This window comes from Notechis scutatus, chromosome Z, assembly GCF_049901735.1.
Source record: "Notechis scutatus isolate UNSWTSFEM ecotype Mainland chromosome Z, rNotScu1.2, whole genome shotgun sequence".
Taxonomy (NCBI): Eukaryota; Metazoa; Chordata; class Lepidosauria; order Squamata; family Elapidae; genus Notechis; species Notechis scutatus.
Genome location: NC_142025.1, coordinates 2738051 through 2757937, shown reverse-complemented (window position 1 = coordinate 2757937; position 19887 = coordinate 2738051). Strand labels below are relative to the sequence as shown.

General features: G+C 40.9%; 1 protein-coding gene across 6 annotated transcripts in view; it reads right to left on the bottom strand.

The window, feature by feature from the left end:
• Window positions 1–4579: 4579 nt before the first annotated feature.
• GUK1 (guanylate kinase 1) overlaps window positions 4580–19887 on the bottom strand; it is a 26864-nt gene continuing 11556 nt past the window's right edge. For 3 of the 6 annotated variants that reach the window (XM_087944868.1, XM_087944872.1, XM_087944871.1), the window contains 7 exons: window positions 15309–15422; window positions 13201–13242; window positions 11077–11173; window positions 8156–8294; window positions 7141–7225; window positions 6277–6362; window positions 4580–4821 (listed from right to left, as the gene is read on the bottom strand). In XM_087944868.1, the coding sequence (XP_087800994.1) occupies window positions 4786–4821; window positions 6277–6362; window positions 7141–7225; window positions 8156–8294; window positions 11077–11173; window positions 13201–13242; window positions 15309–15422 (599 nt within the window). In that variant the 3' untranslated portion in view covers window positions 4580–4785. Of the gene's footprint in view, window positions 4822–6276; window positions 6363–7140; window positions 7226–8155; window positions 8295–11076; window positions 11174–13200; window positions 13243–15308; window positions 15423–15749; window positions 15807–15999; window positions 16244–18079; window positions 18266–19887 lie in introns of those variants that run through there. The other 3 variants (XM_087944873.1, XM_087944870.1, XM_087944874.1) reach the window with 3 other exon arrangements.

Sequence of the window (19887 nt, the reverse complement as noted above, 5' to 3'; positions counted from 1 at the left end):
TACAGACCTCTTAGGAAAGGGGTGAGGTCAATAGTAGACAGTCTAAGGTTAAAGTTTTTGGGGTTTGGGGAAGAGACTACAGAGTCGGGTAGAGTATTCCAGACATTGACCACTCTATTGCTGAAGTCGTATTTCCTGCAATCAAGTTTGGTGCGGTTTACTTTGAGTTTGTATCTATTGTGTGCTCTTGTGTTGTTATGGTTGAAGCTGAAGTATTCATTGACAGGTAGGACATTGCAATGTATGATTTTATATACCATGCTTAAGTCAGACCGAAGACGGGTAATTCAAGGTTTTCAAGTTCTAGAATTTCAAGTCTGGTGGCATAAGGTATTCTACAATGAGTAGAAGAGTGGAGAACTCTTCTTGTGAAATATTTCTGGACTTTCTCAATTGTGCTAATATCAGATACGTAGTGTGGGTTCCAGACTGATGAACTGTATTCGAGTATTGGTCTAGCAAATGTTTTGTATGCTCTGGTTAGTAGTGTGATATTACCAGAGAAAAAGCTACGTAGGATTAGGTTAACAACTCTTAATGCCTTTTTGGCTATGTAGTTGCAGTGGGCTCTAGCACTTAGATCATTAGAGGTGAGTATTCCAAGGTCCTTTACAGAGCTTGAGTCATCAACAAGATCTTGACTATTCAGCTTGTATTTTATTTTCTGATTTTTTTTGCCAATATGTAAGACAGAGCATTTATTTGTTGAGATTTGAAGTTGCCATTTATTTGACCACTCTGATACATAGTCAAGATCTTTTTGTAGGGTAGCAATATTGTCTGTGGTATTGAACAGCTTTACATCATCAGCGAAGAGAACGCAATTGCTCTTAATATGATCACAGAGGTCGTTTATGTAGAGTATGAAGAGAGTTGGTCCTAGAACACTGCCTTGGGGGACACCACTATTGACAGGTACTGGATTTGATAGTACGCTCCCGATTTTGACCATTTGTTGTCTGTTTGACAGGAATGCTTCTATCCAGTTATTCAGTTGTCCAGAGATACCATAGGATTTTATTTTTAGGAGTAGTTTGTCGTGTACCACTGAATCAAAGGCTTTACAGAAGTCTATGTAGATTGCATCTATTGCTTTGCCCTGGTCGAGTTGTGTCGTCCATATGTTTTTGCAGTGTAAGAGTTGCAGATTACAGGATAGTTTTTTTCTGAAACCAAATTGTTTATTGGAGAGTAGGTTATTTGTCTCTAAGTGAAGGATGATGGATTGGTTAATAATTGATTCCATGACTTTACAGGTGACGCAGCATAAGGAGATTGGCCTGTAATTTTCAACTAGGCTTGGGTCTCCTTTTTGAAGATGGGGATGACTGTGGCTTGTGACCATAGGTTAGGCAAGGAGCTGGTCCTGAAGGATTTTTCAAAGATTATGCTTAGAGGTTTGGCTATGGCAGTGGATAGCTTTCTTAAGAAGTAGGCACATATTCCATCCGGTCCAATAGATAGAGATGGTTTTAGGTTGCGTAGTGCTTTTTCAACATTGTCTTCTGTGAAATCGATATGTATTAGATCATTGTTGTTATCTGTGGTACGGCTAGGAAATACTGGGCATGATCCATTGCTGTTTACAAATACTGAGCCGAAGAATGTGTTAAAGATGTTGGCTTTAATGGTGTCGTCGTTGCAGTCTTTACCATCAGGTCCTATCAAGGGAGGGATGGACCTTGAGTCTTTTAGTTTGTTGTTTACAAAATTGTAAAAAGCACGGGTGGAATTGGTGCTTAGAAGGTTTTCCTCTTGTTTAATGTGATAATTGGTGCATTCGGTCTTTATCTGGTGGCATAAATTTTTGTATCGGTTTTTGAAATTGGCAACGTGACCAGATTTGTTTTTCCGCCAGAGTGATCTCTTTTTGGATTGAAGTTTCCTTATTGATATGGGTAATCTGCTTTTTGTTTTGTTTTGGGAGTTGTTGTTGGTACATATAGTTTGATGACTCTTTTGACTTCAAGTAAAAATATGTTGTAATGGTCTTCAACAGTATTGCATCCAGTGAATAGAGATTGCCAATCAAGGGATGAGAGATCGTTGTCTATAAGATCATAGTTGCCTTTTTTGAAGTTACAATTGGGGATTACATCATTGTGGTGATTTTTGTGTGGACGCATGTTGAGACAAAAGTCAATCATATTGTGGTCGCTACTGGAAAAGGGTTCTTTAGTTTGTATTCCGTAAATTAAATTCAAACTATTGCAGAAGATGAGATCGAGGCAGTTGTTTAGTCTAGTGTTGTTGGTTACTAGTTGTTCCAGTCCCAGATTTGTAGTAGCATTGTAGAAGGTTGTGTGTATGATTTCAGTTGTACAATCATTTAGGGTCCAGTCAATATGAGGTAGATTGAAATCACCAAGAAAGATAAAAGGGTATGGGCAGGATGCAGCCCATGTTAGTAATGTATTTAGCTTGTTTACATGTTCGATGTCATAATCAGGTGCTCTGTAACATAGTAAGAATCGGTTGTGATATTTAAGGATAGTTCACAGATGATGGTCTCAGGAAGAGCAAGCTCCTGGGTAACTTGGATATTTTTAGATGTAAGGATTTTTTATAGAAGATAGCAACACCACCTCCTCGACGATTTTCACGATCTGATCGGTAAACATGATAGTCTCTTACTGTGGTAATGGAGTCGGGGAGAGATGCATTGAGCCATGTTTCACAGACAAATATAATGTCAAAGTTAGCCATATTTAGGAGGATGAGAAATTCAGGTATTTTATTCACGAGGCTTCTTGCATTGAGTAGTTTGCATTTAAGGCCGGCAGTAGTTGGAATTGAGGTAGTTGGGGCGTGCGTGCCTAGTCTTGGGTGATGGTGGATCGGTTGAGGTAGGGTTGTGGTTGAGGGTAAAAGCTGAGTATTGGGTTGCGTGGCTTACTTTTGATACAGTCAGCATGGTAGTCAATGTACAGGTCCTTCTCTCCATTGTCTAGACGGTTTTTGAGTTCAATGCGGAGTACACGGGAGCGGGCACGTTGCTGTATGGTTAGGTCAGGGCGGCAACGGAGGTTCTTATGGTTGGTGTTGGTTTTGGCGAGTGAGTTTATAGTATAAATGAATTTACGTTTGCTTGTTTCATTTTTGCAAATGACTCTGCACAGGCGTGGGGCTACAGAGCCGTCACTGTTATTGAGCTCTCGGCCAATGCGTGAAATGTCAAGTATTTCATCAGCGGAGATGGTTGATGCTTGATAATCCCTGATGATGTTTCGGACAGTTGTGATGTCATCATTGTTATTGGTGACCTCTAGACCAAATAAGATGGCGTTTGGACGTTTCCGTTCACGCTCAACAGCTTCTCTGATGAGGATTGGGATATCAATATTTGTCTGGGTTGTGTTTATTTGTGGATTGGGTTTTGGATTGGGTTGTGGTTGTTGGGTAGAGATGTGGTTTGTAGCTATTGGAAGTTCAAGTTTTTGCGTTGTTTCTTTTTTTTCAAGGTTGGATATTCTTTCTTTTATGGCGTCCAGGGATGCTACTATGGTTATCAGACCGAAGACGGCGTAATTCAAGGTTTTCTAGTTCTAGAATTTCAAGTCTGGTGGCATAAGGTATTCTACAACGAGTAGAGGAGTGGAGAACTCTTCTTGTGAAATATTTCTGGACTTTCTCAATTGTGCTAATATCAGATATGTAATGTGGGTTCCAGACTGATGAACTGTATTCGAGTATTGGTCTAGCAAATGTTTTGTATGCTCTGGTTAGTAGTGTGATATTACCAGAGAAAAAGCTACGTAGGATTAGGTTAACAACTCTTAATGCCTTTTTGGCTATGTAGTTGCAGTGGGCTCTAGCACTTAGATCATTAGAGGTGAGTATTCCAAGGTCCTTTACAGAGCTTGGGTCATCAACAAGATCTTGACTATTCAGCTTGTATTTTATTTTCTGATTTTTTTGGCCAATATGTAAGACAGAGCATTTATTTGTTGAGATTTGAAGTTGCCATTTGTTTGACCATTCTGATACATAGTCAAGATCTTTTTGTAGGGTAGCAGTATTGTCTGTGGTATTGAACACCACAGACAATATTGGTTCTCTGAGTGTGTGTGTGTTGTGTGTGTGTGTGTGTATTTTCTGCTGTGCATCACAAGGCCAGAATGCAGAATATTTGCCTGCTGGCAGGTAGTAGGCTGCCTGTCTTAATAACAGTGGGAATATTACTTAAGGGCGCCGATGCAAAATTCATTTTAATGAGAATAGACAGCCTTAAAAAAAAAAAATTTAAAAAAAATTGCGAGATTTTGGAGGCCCCTTCCAACTCTGTTTTCCTGTATTTTATGTGTTCTCTGATCAAGGATAGGTTAGAAGATCTATTTACAGACCACAATAGATCTGACCTCAAAACTGGTTTGTTTTGAGTCTGGCCCACTACCAAAAGAACCCATTGCACAGCAGGGATAAATGAGGCTCTGGGGTGTGCAATCCAAAAAAGGAGACAGATTTATCTTTTAGAAAAGTGGGAAACTTCACCCAAAGTGGAATTTTAAAGCCTTTTTATAACACTTTCAATTCCCTTTCCCTCCCCCGGGCGTCAAAACGCAGAAAGAATCAGGCAAAATAACCGGACGGGAACTTTTCCCCCTTTAATAGAAAGTTTCGAAGAAGGATTTCGCAGGAGAAGGGAGCTAAAAAGGAATGTACGAGTATTTATACATTTGGGTGGATTTACGAGTGTTTTTCTCAAACACAGCACAATAATAATCACAACAAAACACATCAAGGAATGACTCCAAAGCTTGGTTGGATCTCCAACGCCAGGAGATTTCATGTTTTCTTCGATTCCTGCACTTTCTCGATCTCCTGCGGGGAAGAGAATGGAGAGATTTAGCCTCTGGAATTCACAGAGCAGATCCAGATCCCCAAATACGACACGGCAGAATTTAATTTGAATTTTACTGATTTATGTCGCTCAAACCTGTGTCCGTGGGGATGGAAAGATTCCCTTTGTTGCAAAATGCAAACTATAGGTGGTCCTTGACTTACAACCGTTCACTGAGTGACCAAAGTTACAACAGCACTAAACAAAAAGGGAGTTACGACAGTTTTTCACATTTACAACCACTGCAGCCATCCCCCATGGTCACGTGATCAAAATTCAGACGCTGGGCAACTGCCTCATATTTACGACGGTCGCAGTGTCCTGGGGTCACATGACTCACTTTTGCAACCGTCTGACAAGTAAAGCCAGTGAGGAAGCCCATATTCACTTAATAAATCATGTCGCTAACTTAAAAACTGCAGTGATCCACTTAACAATTATGGAAAGAAAGGTCGTAAAATGGGGTAAAATTCACTTAACGATTCTTGCTTATAAATTTTGGGTTTAATTGCGGTTGTAAGTCAAGGATTATGTGTGCTAAACATATTTGTGCAAAATTGCAAAAAAAAAAAAACCCCAACCCAGAGGGAATGACCTGGATAGCTAAATTGGACATATTGTTATGAAGCCACTACCATATCCTCATGGAAATTTAGGTGTTTATATCTCTTTTGTCCTGTTCTTACATGCACCAAGATAAATTCCTTGTGTATCCAATCATACTTGGCCAATAAAGAATTCTATTCTATATATGAAACTAGTTCTATACCTGTGCTTCGCTACGAAATTATGTGATCGGGCTTAGTTTTGGGGGAGGAAAATAAGAGGGAGAAAAATTCTGCCTCTGCCTACTAACATCCATCGGTTTTCATCTGGCTAGCGTCTTATCAGTGTGTGAGAGAGTGGAGGGCTGTTTGGAAACTGAAAGAGTATTTGCTGTGTGAGCAAGGAGACAGCAAGGAGTCTGGGTGTGGCTTACCTCAACTGTTCTGTACTAAAGCTGCTTGGTGCTATGAAACTAAAACTGAAACTCCTTAGCATCAGAGCATGTTAATAATAATATACAACATACTAATGCTCTGAGGGTCATTTTGAAAAATCCTTCCTTAGTGAGCCCCTAGAAGCCAAGAGGAACATACGTGCCAAATTTCAAGTTTGTAGGCTTTACGGTTCTGGAGATTTTGTGATGACACGTGAGTGGTATTTTGCTTTCATATATACAGAAGATAAATAATAATAGGTAATTAAAACCCAACCCAGCACCAGACAGGACTTCCCATCCCAAACTGATCCTGTTTTCCTCCAAGCAGCCGTTTTTCTGGAAATTCCCAATAAATGCAAGGTTTAATACAGCTATTCATGACCCAGTAAAATGGCTTGCGAATTGAACTAGTGAAACTCGAATTGAACTTGTGAAGAAAGTCCCAATGACTCACCTCGGCCAGAATGTTTTTCAGTTTCGTATAAGCTTCTTCCAAGTCATCATTGATGATGATCATGTCAAAAAGGCCAGCCTCCTTGCCTAGCACAAACCAGAGATTAGAAAGGTTTTAGACCAGGTTCACACCTTGGAAGGGAAAACGATGATGAAATATAACCCAGAAATTACGGATCTTCATAAATATGACATTTTTCTCATCATTTCTTGCCTTACAACCACAGCCCTGCGAGGAAGGCCAGACTAAAAAAAAAGGGCTACAGGTAGTCCTCGACTTATGATCACAACTAAGCCAAAAAAAGGTTTGTTGCTAAGCCAGACAGTTTTCCCCATTTTATGACCTTTTCTTGCCATGGTTTTTAAGGGAATCACTGCAGTTATTAAAGTGAGTCACACGGTTGTTAAATAAATCTGGCTTCTGCCCTGATTGTGCTTGTCAGAAGGTTGCAAAAGGCGATCAGGTGACCCCGGGGGGACACTGCATACGTCATATAAATACAGGTTCAGTGGTCATGTGTCCGAATTTGGATCACCTGACCATCGGGATGCTGCAACGAAATGGCCATAAGTCACTTTTTTCAGTACTGTTGTAACTTTGAATGGTCACTACATGAATGGTTATAAGTCAAGGACTACCTTCACTGGGTCTTTTGATTGGCAGAGTTTGAAAACTTAAGATAAGCAGGGATTAACACCAGACAAACCTCATGTGGGGTTGATCCTTCCTGGATTCGATCCCCCTTCCTTCCCTCCCCTCTTCTTTCATTCCAGAAGGTCATCTCTGTTGACGTTTGGACCGAACCCCCTTCCTCCAACTTGGGGACCAGGAGAGAACCCCCCCAAAGCCAGCAAATTAACTCACTGAGTTCCATGTCAGTGGCAGCCGCTTGCAGCCGCTTCTGTAAGCTGTCTTCCGTCTCGGTCTGTCTCTCCCTTAAGCGTTGCTCCTTTGGAAAAACAAAGGGGAAAAATGGTGTTTCAATTTCTGGGGAAATCTCACTGGTATGGATAGAAGAAGGAAGTATGTGGAGGTCTCTGAGCTTGGTGGTTTTCTTGCAGACGTCTCATGATCCAACTAGGTAATATTATCAGTGCTAGAAGGGAGGAGGAGGAGGAGAACTGTAAGCTTCTTGGTGCTCTCTTGGTGGTTTTCTTGCAGACCTTTCATGACCCAAGTAGGTAACATCATCAGTTCTAGAAGGAAGTAAATGGTCTAAAACCAAGGCACCACCAAGAATACTCCCACCAATAATGATAGGGCAAACCCCACTCCCTTCTAGCACTGATGACGTTCCCTAGTTGGGTCATGAGACATCTGCAAGAAAACAACCCAGTTCAAAGAACCCCAAAGAGCCACAGTCATAATTGTCGTCGTCCTCCTCCTCTCTCTCTATACTCCACAAACCTCACTCCCTTGTAATATTGATGTTATCTAGTTGGGTCATGAAAGGTCTGCACGAAAACCACCAGGCTCAGGGAAGGACTATACACACAAAGAGGAACCCAGATAAGCATGGATTAACACCAGACAAACACTCTTCAGGAAACAATACCCTCTTCAAGGAACTACCAAAGAGAAAATCTCTCCCCCATCAACACAGCTATGGATTTAGCTCGGTCTACGATGCCCAGAGGATGTGTTTATGAGACACAGAACTACTGAAGACTCTATTCTACCTATATGTTGGAGAAGAATATAAGACAGGAAAGGTCTTCAAATGCTGCCTGACAAAGGAATAAGGTCCAGCAGAAGGACCACGACTCTGATTTCAAAGTCTGGATTTTGAGTTACTACCATCGGTAATTTTGCAAAAACCAGCAACCCTGGTACATTAACTTCAACCACAACTACAAACTACGGTAACCCAACCTCTCACCAATATCTCTATGGAGGGGACTTGAACTGAGATGTAAATGGGATTCAGGTCAGTCTTCTTGATGTTCCTCACTCCTTGGAGGTCAATATCTAGGATGCAGATCTGGTTCTGAGCTTGGACAGCCTGGATGGCGGCTTTGCTGTTCAGGAGAAGGAAAAGAGGAGTGGTCACAGTTCTTTTTCTTTTTTTTTTTAAAACAAGTTTTATTAATTTCAACAACAAACAAATCATTACATATTTAAATCTTTCCTGTATTTCCACAGAAATTTCCCCAATATTCTCATAAAACACAAACAAACACAAAAAACATATAAAAATCTTTTAGTAAAGTACCTTGGCCCCAGTTACCTCTCTTTGTATGGGCAGCGCATTTCACTCTTCACAATTCTATCTTATTTAATCCATCTTAATTAAATCATTATATTTATATCTTTTGCCCATTCATTATCCCTCTATCTCTTCTTATAATAAAAAGAATTTCTCCTGAAATCACTAATCAGAGTATGATGTCTTTCTATCCTCCCCCTAAGTTAGTAAAATTAACATTCAACATAACAAATACCCAATTCGGTTCTGCTTGGTACATTCTATCCACCAAAAATGTTTAAATACATTGTATCCTCCTTTCCTTCAATATTTTATTACATTTTAAAAATCAATCATTATTAAAAACTTCAACATTTTAATTTCTTGTTAAATCTTAAACCATTCTAATTTACTATTTCAAATATAAATGTTACAATACCATCTTCTGTACCTAGCAGAATCTTTCTTACAAAAGTTTATATTTCATCCTTTGTCCCTAAAAAAAATTCCTCTTCTCCCATCCAATTTTAAAACTTTGAGGCTTTTCTCCGCCTTTCCCCTTTCTTTCTTCCCCCACCAAATCTTCCTACCCCCTTCTTCTTCTAACCTCTGCCTTGCTGGGATCCCTTCTCTGTTGTGTTCCCTTTTCTCTTGTTTGCTATCATTATATTTACTTTGCATCATATTTTTCTCTTTCTCAAATGTTTTTTTAGATCTTAAGTCCTTCATTTTCCTTGCTCTCTTCCTTCCTTCTTTCTTAGATAAGTTTTGAGATTCAATAAAGATGGCGTCTTCGTCTTTTTCTTGTTGTTGTTCTTCTGTTTCCATCTGTTTCATTGTCTGTTGGTAATTAACCAGCGCCATTTCTAGAAATAGAAAAGCTTTTTCCATACCATCTTTGCAGGCTGCTTTTGTTTGCTCATATTCATCCCTCAGATCCTCAGAAGGAAAAGCCATTATAAATAAATCTTTTCTTTTCTTTATTCCTCTTTCTTCTTACACCAACCAGATATTCAGAGAGAAAGGTAAAACAATCCCAAAATCCACAATCCTCAATAAATCCAAGCAAGTCAAATTTCCCCTTCCTCTTCCAGGGGTGGTATCAAAAAAAAAAAAAAAAGAGAGTCCAAATCTGTATTTTAAAGCCTTTTTAAAATTATGTTTCTGTCCTCAAATCTTTCTGTCCTCATCTCCTCCAACAAGATCCAGATTTATATATTTTCTTTGTCCTCTCCCTTCCGGCTTAATTCCGTCGGGAGGGAGAGTAAACTTTCCTTTCAGCACCTCAAAATTGCCGCTTTTTTTCTCTTGTGGAAAAAATCATCAAAAATCCATCTTTTCCAGGAATTAAATTAGATAAATCTCAAAGCCCTGGGTCGACCAAGAATAACTTTCACTTTTAATAACTTTCTCTTCTTCCTCCTGCGCATACTTGCCCGGCTGCCGACTTCTTTGTGGCGGCCATTACGGACCGCCGCTGCACCGTCCTGGTAAAGGGGTTCTGCCGGCCAGGGAGGGGGTCTGCAACACCCCAGACCCTTCCTCCGGATCCCCCTTACCTTCAGCTACCCCTGCAGGGCAGCCTTGCTCCGCACCCGTCCGGATTGGAGCCCCAAAACGGCTAGCGCGACAGGGATCGCGCAGCTTCGCGAATCCCTACCGCTCGCGAAGCCGACAAACCGGAAACCCCACAGTTCTTTTTCTTAAAACGAGTTTATAAAATGTCTCTGAAAAAACGAGCGCAAAGATTTTAAATTTCTACCTAGGTGTCCAGCTAACCAGAAGTGATGAGAAACAGTTAGGACAATAACTGAATAACAGAGTTGGAAGGGACCTTGGAGGTCTTCTAGTCCAACCCCCTGCTTAGGCAGGAAACCCTACACCACTTTAGACAAATGGTTATCCAACATCTTTTTAAAAAACTTCCAGCGTTGGGAGCATTTACAACTTCTGGAGGCAAGTTGTTCCACTGATTAATTCTCCTGTCAGGAATTCTCCTTAGTTCTAGGTTGCTTCTCTCCTTGATTCGTTTCCATCCATTATTCCTTGTCCTGCCTTCAGGTGCTCTGGAGAATAAAGCTGACCTCCCTGTTCTTTCTAGCAGCCCCTCAAATATTGGAAAAATGTGACCCCTAGTCCTTTTCATTAAACCAGGCACACCCAATTCCTGTAACCTTCATATGTTTTAGCCTCCAGTCCCCTAATCTTTTGTTGCTCTTCTCTGCACTCTTTCCAGAGTCTCAACCTCTTTTCTTACATCATGGTGATCAACACTGGATGCAGAATTCCAATGGGGTCTCACCAAGGCCTTATAAAGTGGTATTAATACTCCGTGTGATCTCGATTCTATCCCTCTATTCATGCAACCTACGATTGTGCTGGCCTTTTTGGCAGCTGCGTCACGCAGCTGGCTCCTATTTAAGTGATTGTTCACTAGGACTCCAAGATCCCCCTCACAGTTACTACTACTGAGCAAGGTACCTCTGCTATACCTGTTACATTTGGTATGTAAATACTTCATATTCTAAGAACCTAGTCCTCATGTTCACAAAGACAGACTTCACCATTTTTTTAAAAAAAGCAACGTATCTCCTGATCCGTTTCAAAGAGGCTACCTCGTTCCGTAAATATTGCCCGAAAACTCTGCGTGCTCCACAAATTCTCCCATGTCAATCTCCTTCTGCATCTCTTCCCTGGTCACAAAGTGGTAATCTAGGGCGAGAAACAAACCAGGTTTTTCACAACTGCCTGCTAGAATACATGCTTGATTTGTTAGGAGATGTTGCTGGCATTCTTAGCGATGGGATCGTGGTTCTCTCACGTTCGAGAACAACTCAAAAGGGACATGAAAAGATTAGAATGCACAGAAAGAAACAATGATTTCTTATTTATGGGTTTGAATTAAATTAACCAACCCTGATTAAACAGGACTGAACGTGGGAAGATGGGAATTATATACAATTTTAAGAAAGGGGGTGCAAGACAATACATTTCTCAGTAAAGGAGATTGAAAGTTGTTTCTTTATATATCTTTTCTTTTTTTAAAAAAACTATATTATTGTTCACCACTTTTTTTTCTTTCTTTTTCTTTCCTTGTATGTTTTTGTTGATTTCTTACCTAAGTAAAAAGCTCTAATAAAAGTTAATAATACCTACTATGAATTATTAGTACACAATTATCTTTAATAATTCAATTATTAAACTTTTTCAAAAAACAAGAACACTCAGGATTGGGAAAAGCTGGAATTTGTAATCTTTCATGTTTATTTTTTTCTACTTCAGTGAAAATTCCTAATAAAAATATTAATAATTAATACATTATTAGTTAATAATTATCCTTAATAATTCAATAATTAAACTATTTAAAAAAAATAAAAGAAGCCTCAGAATTGGGAACAATTAGAATTTGTAGAATTAGGTACTTATTTTTCCCTGAAGTGAAAATTTCTGATAAAAACCCATTTTCATTTTTATCTAATAAAAATAATTATTACTATTAATAAATCAACCATTAGAAAATCATTTTGTTACGAGGCAGGAGGCAAGTAAATTTAATAAATAAGCAAATAAATAACAAATTCTTTAAAAAAATTAAAGAAGCCTCAAAACTGGGAACAATTGGAATTTGAAAAGTATTCCACGTTTATTTATTTTTTTACTAAAGTGCAAATTCCTAAGTTATTTATTATTTATTTATAAAATTTTATTGAATCTTACCATAAGGTAACTCTGAGCAGACATAAAAGTACATCTACGTTAAAACCAGAATAACTAATTAAATTAACTAATTAAACTTAACAATTTAAATTCATTTTTAAAATTATTTTAAAGGAACCCCAAAAGAGTCTTCAAAATTGGAAGACTTCCTCCGGAAAACTTCCCGCAACCTACCTCACAAGGCTGTTGTGAAGAAAATTAGGATTCATGTTGAACTTCTGGCCAAAGGTCAAAATTTAAAATTTAACAAAGAGGCAGCTACAAGTAATCCTTAACTTACAACAGTTCTTTTAATGACTATTTAAGGAGCCTCTGTGGCGCAGTGGTCAGAGTGCAGTACTGCAAGCTACTTCTGCTGACTGCTTGCAATTTGGCAGATTGAATCCCACCAGGCTCCAGGTTGACTCAGCCTTCCCTCCTTCCGAAGTGGGTAAAATGAGGACCCAGATTGTTGGGGGCAAAATGCTGACTTTGTAAACTGCTTAGAGAGGGCTGGAAAGCACTGTGAAGCAGTATATAAATCTAAGTGCTATTGCTAAGTGCTATTTAAAGTTACATCGGCAAAAAAAAGTGACTTATGACCAGTGTTCACATTGACAACCATTGCTGCATCCCTTTGGTCACGTGATCAAAATTCTGCCGCTTGGCAACAGACTTATATTTATGACGGTCGCAGTGTCCCGGGGTCACGTGATCCCCTTTAGTGACCTTCTGACAAGCAAAGTCGATGGGGAAGACAGATTCACAGAACAAAACTAGTACTAATTTGTCAATTGCAGTGATTCACTTAAAAACGGTGGCAAGAAAGGTCATAAAAGAAGGCAAAACTCGCTGAACAAATGTCTCCCTTGGCAACAGAAATTGTGGGCCCCATTGGTGTTGTAAATTGAGGACCGTCCATGTTTGTTATCCATGTTACTGGGAATTGTAATTTTTTGCTGCTGGGTTACAGATTGAGGAAAATTCAATTTATATTTTGTTTTTTTTTTCCTGGATGTGATGATAAAATTCTTGTTTTTTACCTTTTCCATTGACTTCCCCAGGTCGTGGTTGTCTTGTAGTATCTGAAAGTAGCAAAAAAAAAAAAATTTTTTGAGGAGAAACACTCTTAAAAGACGTTATGAAGCAGCTGCACCAATTGGGGTTTTTTCCCTTTCTATTTCCATTGACTTAATCGCATCTTCTCTTCACTTTTAAGTTATGCCCTGATTCTATGATGGATACAGGTAGTCCTCAACTTAGGACATAGTGGTTAAATTAATCATGTGGTTGTTAAGTGAATCCGACTTCCCCTGCATTGATTCTGCTTGTCGGAAACAGACTGGGAAGGTTCACAAATGGAAACCATGTGAACTCCGAGACGTTGCAACCGTTGTAAATATATGCCAGCCACACCCGAATTTTGATCACGTGACTGTGAGGAGGTCATAAGTGTGAAAAGAGTCATCAGTCACTTCTTCCAGTGCCGCTGTAAGTTCAAACAGCCATTCAGTGAATGGTTATAAGTTAAGGACTATGCCAAGACAAAAGAGGTTAGCAATGGAGGAAAAAGGATGCTGTAGTCCCCATGATGGCGAACCTGTGACACGCAGAGCCATTTGTGTGGGCACGCGAGCCCCAGCCAGATTTACTGCACTGCGCATGCGTGCGCACCTCCTAGCTGATTTTCGGCCCGTTTGAGGCCTTTTTCGCTCTCTCGAGGGAAGACTCTTCAGCCTTTGGAGGGCGAAAAATGGGCCCGTTTCGGCACTTCCGGTATTTCTTTCGCTTTCAGCACACCACAACAAAAAGGTTCGCCACCACTGCTAGAGTCCTTGACTTACAATCATTTGTTTACTACAGGGGTGTCAAACTCAAGGTCCACGGGCTGGATCCGGCTCACAGGGTGATTAGATCTGCCACCCTGGAAACAGAGAAGGACCAGCCCGTGGTGCCTCTGCCAGCGAAAATGGAGCTCGCGGGGTGGGGGCATGCATTTTCGCTGGCAGAGAGGTGCAGGAGGCCATCGCGGCCGAAAATGGAGCTCCGGAAGCCCGTTTTCACTGGCAGTGTTCAGGCCTCCGTAGGTGCCTCCAACACAAGTGATGTGGGGCTGGCCATCCCCCCGGCCACACCATCCCCCCAACCTACCACCGCAACTTGGACTTAAATGTCGTAGCATCACCGTGGTCATGTGATCAAATTTCAGTGCTTGGCAACTGGCATGTATTTATGACGGTTGCAGAGCCTCTTGAGTCATGAACTCACCATTTGAGGCCTTCCCAGCCAGCTTCCCACCCACGGGGAAAACCATATTTGCTTAACGACCATGTGATTCACTTAAGGACTGCAGTGATTCACGTAACAGCCTTGGCAAAAAGAAAAAAGGGTGCAAAATCGGGGTCGGCTTACTTAAACACCGCCTCGCTTCTGGTCCCAGTTGTGGCCATTAAGGCGAGGACTTCCTGCATTAGTGTCAACAGCAAGGGAGAAAAATGAAACATTATGGGTAGTCCTTGACTTTCAACAGTTAATTTAGTGACCGTTCAAAGTTACAGCGGCATTGAAAAAAGTGACTGATGACCGCTTTTCACACTTAATGACCATTGCGGCATCCCCGTGATCAAAATTTAGATGCTTGGCAACCGATTCACACTTATGACAGTCACAGTGTCCCAGGGTCACGATTCCCTTTTCCAACCTTCTGACGAGCCAAGTCAATGGGGAAACCAGATTCACTTAACAACCATTGACTAACTTAACAACTACAGGGATCCACTTAATTGCGGCAAGAAAGGTTGTAAAATGGGGCAGAACTCAATTAATGTTTCACATAGCAACATAAGTTTTGCAGCTCAACTTTGGTCATAAGTTGAGGACTACCTGAATAGGCATAAATGGCGTGAGCTAAATTCACAATGTGCTTAATTTATTCATAATCTGGAGATGATCCTAATAGCAGAGCTAAGTAAAGGAATAAAGATGTAACTGAAATTAGGATGATCCAAGCAGTGTCTGAATGTGTGAATGTAGCCGCCTGGATTTTTAACTGGAACGGTTGCGTATGTCTGGCAGGCACAGCCAGCCACCCGCCCAGCCATTATGCACACTTCCCTTCGCACACCGTCGGTGCAGACAAGGGCACACTCACGGGAGACGCTGAAGCCAAAGACGTTGTCATAATCTTTGAGAAGTTTCTTCAATAAAGTGCTTTTTCCTGCACCTGAAGGGCCGCTCAACACCACTGGCCTTGGTCCTTTCATGACTGGAGAAAGAGAAGAGAGAAAAGTGGTTTATAAAGCGAGCAGAGTTGTTAAAAACCTAGGAAAAGAGAGCCCGTTTGATCTAGTGGTTAAGGTGCTAGGTTAAAAAGTCGGTGGTGGTGAATTCTAGTCCTGCTTTAGGCATGAAAGCAGCTGGATTACCTTGAGCCAATCATCAGGAGACAGGAGTTCTAGTTCCACCTTAGGCATGAAAGCTGACTGGGTGACTTTGGGCCAATCACCAGGAGGCGGTGAGTTCTAGTCCCACTTCCGGCATGAAAGCCAGTTGGATGACTGTGAGCCATTCCCTCTCTCTCCACCCAACCTACCTCACACGATTGTTGTGGTGGTGAAAATAGGAGGATGAAAGTGTGTTGGTTATGTTCATTACCTTATTTGTAAACAAATAAAAACAGGAAATAAACAAATACAACATTAAAAAGTTAAAATAGAACTGATTGAGAGCAGGCACCACCTGGAGAGTTGGAGCGGAGCAGCGATGTTCTATGTGGCTCCTTGCCAAGCAAAGGAGTAAATCTCTTCAACAACATACTGCCTGATTTATTAGGCAGCCCTGACCTCTCTTCATTTAGTGGAAACAATCCGCTTCGGCTATTGCATATGTGTGGATTCTGCCCATGAAACGCTGACTTTCGGGCTGGATGATGATTCCGACCTGGCTCTCAGAACCTTGGATTGATTTTGGAATATTTGTCTACACGCTCCTATTAAAACCATTCAAGCAAGTGACTGTCAGAGACTCTGCTTGGGTTTGTATGCATTGGCTGTTGTTATCTCTGTGACCTTAAGTAAACTGTGAACTACCGTAGCAACTGTGTGAGTCAGTATTTGAAGGAATGAAAAGATGACCTTTGAAATGGGTGGAGAAACACCAGGTAAGAGGAAGTTGTAAGAAGCAAATGCAAAATTACACCACCTTGATTCTGCAGAGAGAAATGTTTTAGGAACATCTGCAGCAGGAGAGAGTAACGTGTGTCCACTCTTGAGGATCTCTTGAAATTATATATATATATATATACATACATATATACACACTGCTCAAAAAAATAAAGGGAACACAAAAATAAGACATCCTAGATCTGAATGAATGAAATATTCTTATTAAATACTTTGTTCATTACATAGTTGAATGTGCTGACAACAAAATCACACAAAAATTATCAATGGAAATCAAATTTAGCAACCCATGGAGGTCTGGATTTGGAGTTACACTCAAAATTAAAGTGGAAAAAAACACTACAGGCTGATCCAATTTTGATGTCATGTCCTTAAAACAAGTCAAAATGAGGCTCAGTAGTGTGTGTGGCCTCCATGTGCCTGTATGACCTCCCTACAACGCCCGGGCATGCTCCTGATGAGGTGGCAGATGGTCTCCTGAGGGATCTCCTCCCACACCTGGACTAAAGCATCCCCCAACTCCTGGACAGTCTGTGGTGCAACGTGGTGTTGGTGGATGGAGCGAGACATGATGTCCCAGATGTGCTCAATTGGATTCAGGTCTGGGGAACGGGCGGGCCAGTACATAGCATCAATGCCTTCGTCTTGCAGGAACTGCTGACACACTCCTGCCACATGAGGTCTAGCATTGTCGTGCATTAGGAGGAACCCAGGGCCAACCGCACCAGCATATGGTCTCACAAGGGGTCTGAGGATCTCATTTCGATACCTAATGGCAGTCAGGCTACCTCTGGCGAGCAAATGGAGGGCTATGTGGCCCCCTAAAGAAATGCCATCCCACACCATTACTGACCCACTGCCAAACCGGTCATGCTGGAGGATGTTGCAGGCAGCAGAACGTTCTCCACGGCGTCTCCAGACCCTGTCACCTCTGTCACATGTGCTCAGTGTGAACCTGCTTTCATCTGTGAAGAGCACAGGGCGCCAGTGGCAAATTTGCCAATCTGGGTGCTCTCTGGCAAATGCCAAACGTCCTGCACAGTGTTGGGCTGTAAGCACAATCCCCACCTGTGGACGTCGGGCCCTCATACCACCCTCATGGAGTCTGTTTCCGACCATTTGAGCAGCCACAGGCACATTTTGCAGGGCTCTGGCAGGGCTCCTCCTGTCCCTACTTGCACAAAGGGGGAGGTAGCGGTCCTGATGCTGGGTTGTTGCCCTCCTACGGCCTCCTCCACATCTCCTGATGTACTGGCCTGTCTCCTGGTAGCGCCTCCATGCTCTGGACACTACTCTGACAGACACAGCAAACCTTGATGTGCATTGATGTGCCATCCTGGATGAGCTGCACTACCTGAGCCACTTGTGTGGGTTGTAGACTCCGTCTCATGCTACCACTAGAGTGAAAGCACCGCCAGCATTCAAAAGTGACCAAACCATCAGCCAGAAAGCATAGGAACTGAGAAGTGGTCTGTGGTCACCACCTGCAGAACCACTCCTTTTTTGGGGATGTCTTGCTAACTGCCTACGCTTTCCACCTGTTGTCTATTCCATTTGCACAACAGCATGTGAAATTGATTGTCAATCAGTGTTGCTACCAAAGTGAACAGTTTGATTTCACAGAAGTGTGATTGACTTGGAGTTACATTGTGTTGTTTAAGTGTTCCCTTTATTTTTTTGAGCAGTGTGTATTATATATATATATATATATTTGTTTTCTTAAGTTTTCGCGGGTACTTACATGTATGGTATTCAGCTTTGTTCGGGTATTTTCCCACGTCATTGTAGTTGTGCTTTTAAAGTTGTAGCAACGTTTCGGCAGAATCTCATCTGCCATCATCAGGCTTCTGTATTGTGTTCGTCTGTGAGTCAGACTTTCACAGCCGTTTCAGTTTTAAATATATATATATATATATATATTCCTCTGCTAGATAGGAAATGTGTAAAAATGATGTGGAAATTTTAAGTAGGCATATTACCAATAAAAAAAAATTCCAGAAAAGAAACTTCCAACCTTCCAATTAGTTGTGATGTTCTCCTCACAAAGTGTGTGGTCCTTCAACACCCAAGTATAACTTTTCCATCCATCCCATGCCACCTACAGCTAATCCTCGACTTATAACCATTCGTTTAGAGACATACTGTTAGGGTTTTAGGATTAACCCCTAGAAAAGTATTGCAGCAGTAGTCAAGCCAGGAAGCCAAAGGAGAGCGGAAGGGCCCCAGAGTATGCACACACTGAACACAAACACTGTTTGTAGTTTAAATAGTTTTTAATCCAGTTAGAGTTTAAGCATTGTCATTCAGTCCATTAATTCATTCACAGTATTTCCATCCAGTAAGACTCACTAGTATAGTCCAAGTTAAGAGTCCTGCAATATCTTTATCAGCCGATAAAGATATCTTCTCCTCCTCCGGTTTCACTCTCCAGAGAAACAAACGCTGGATATTCAGCAAACAGTAGCAAACAAAAACAGTTCAGTCACAGGCACTCACAGTCAGTAATCTCAGTTAGTCACAGTAACACACAGTTACTCGCAGCAGCACACAGTTACAGCCAGAGACAGTAACAGACAGTAAGCTTTCCAGCTTCTAATGCTTCCTTATATTGTAACTTCTAACCGCACCCTTAATCGGCTAATTGCCTGCTGCATTGTGCTTAAAGTGATAAGCACTTAAACCATGATATCTAAGTTTTATATATTTATTCACCCAAACCATATTTGGTATCAATGTTATACCTAACATACTCCCTTTTGGGTGAAATAAATATATAATACCTTTACAATCTTATCCCATATTTTTCACAACTCTCCTGGTGCTTACTGGCACCTTGGGCTTTAGTAAAATTATCAGCTAAATTGTCCTCCGACATACAGTACTCTAGCTGAATCATCTTACTTCTTACAGATTGTCTCACGTTTAGGTATCTTAGATCTGTATGCTTGCTCCTTGTTTTTACTCCAATATTTGTGGCCATTTGAATTGCTGCCTGATTATCTTCATGTATAATTATAGGATAATCTACAGTTATACCTATATCAATTAACATTTGTTTATACATTATTAATTCTGTACATAACAATGATAAACAGGAGAATTCTGCCTCCATAGTAGACAAACTTATATGCTGTTGTCTTATTGACTTCCAGCCTATTAATGTCTTACCCAGCATTATGGCTGTTCCTGAAGTCGACTTTCTAGTGTCTCTTTCTGATGCAAAGCTAGCATCTGCATAAGCACTCAAAATTAAATCACCCTTTGGTTCTAAATACAATGAATAATTCATTGTCTTTTAAGATATCTTAATATCCTCTTAGCTGCAATCCAGTGTCTTTCACATGGTGCAGAATTGAATCTAGCCAACTGATTCACGCAGTACGATATATCTGGTCTAGACCAATTACTAATATAACTCAAACTACCAATTAAAGATTGATAAATCACCTTATCAAACTCAGGGCTTTGTACATCAGTGTTGCTAAACTCCTGACTCATTGAGTCTTAGCTGGCTTACAAAGCTCCATCTTGTAATCTTTTAGCAATTTG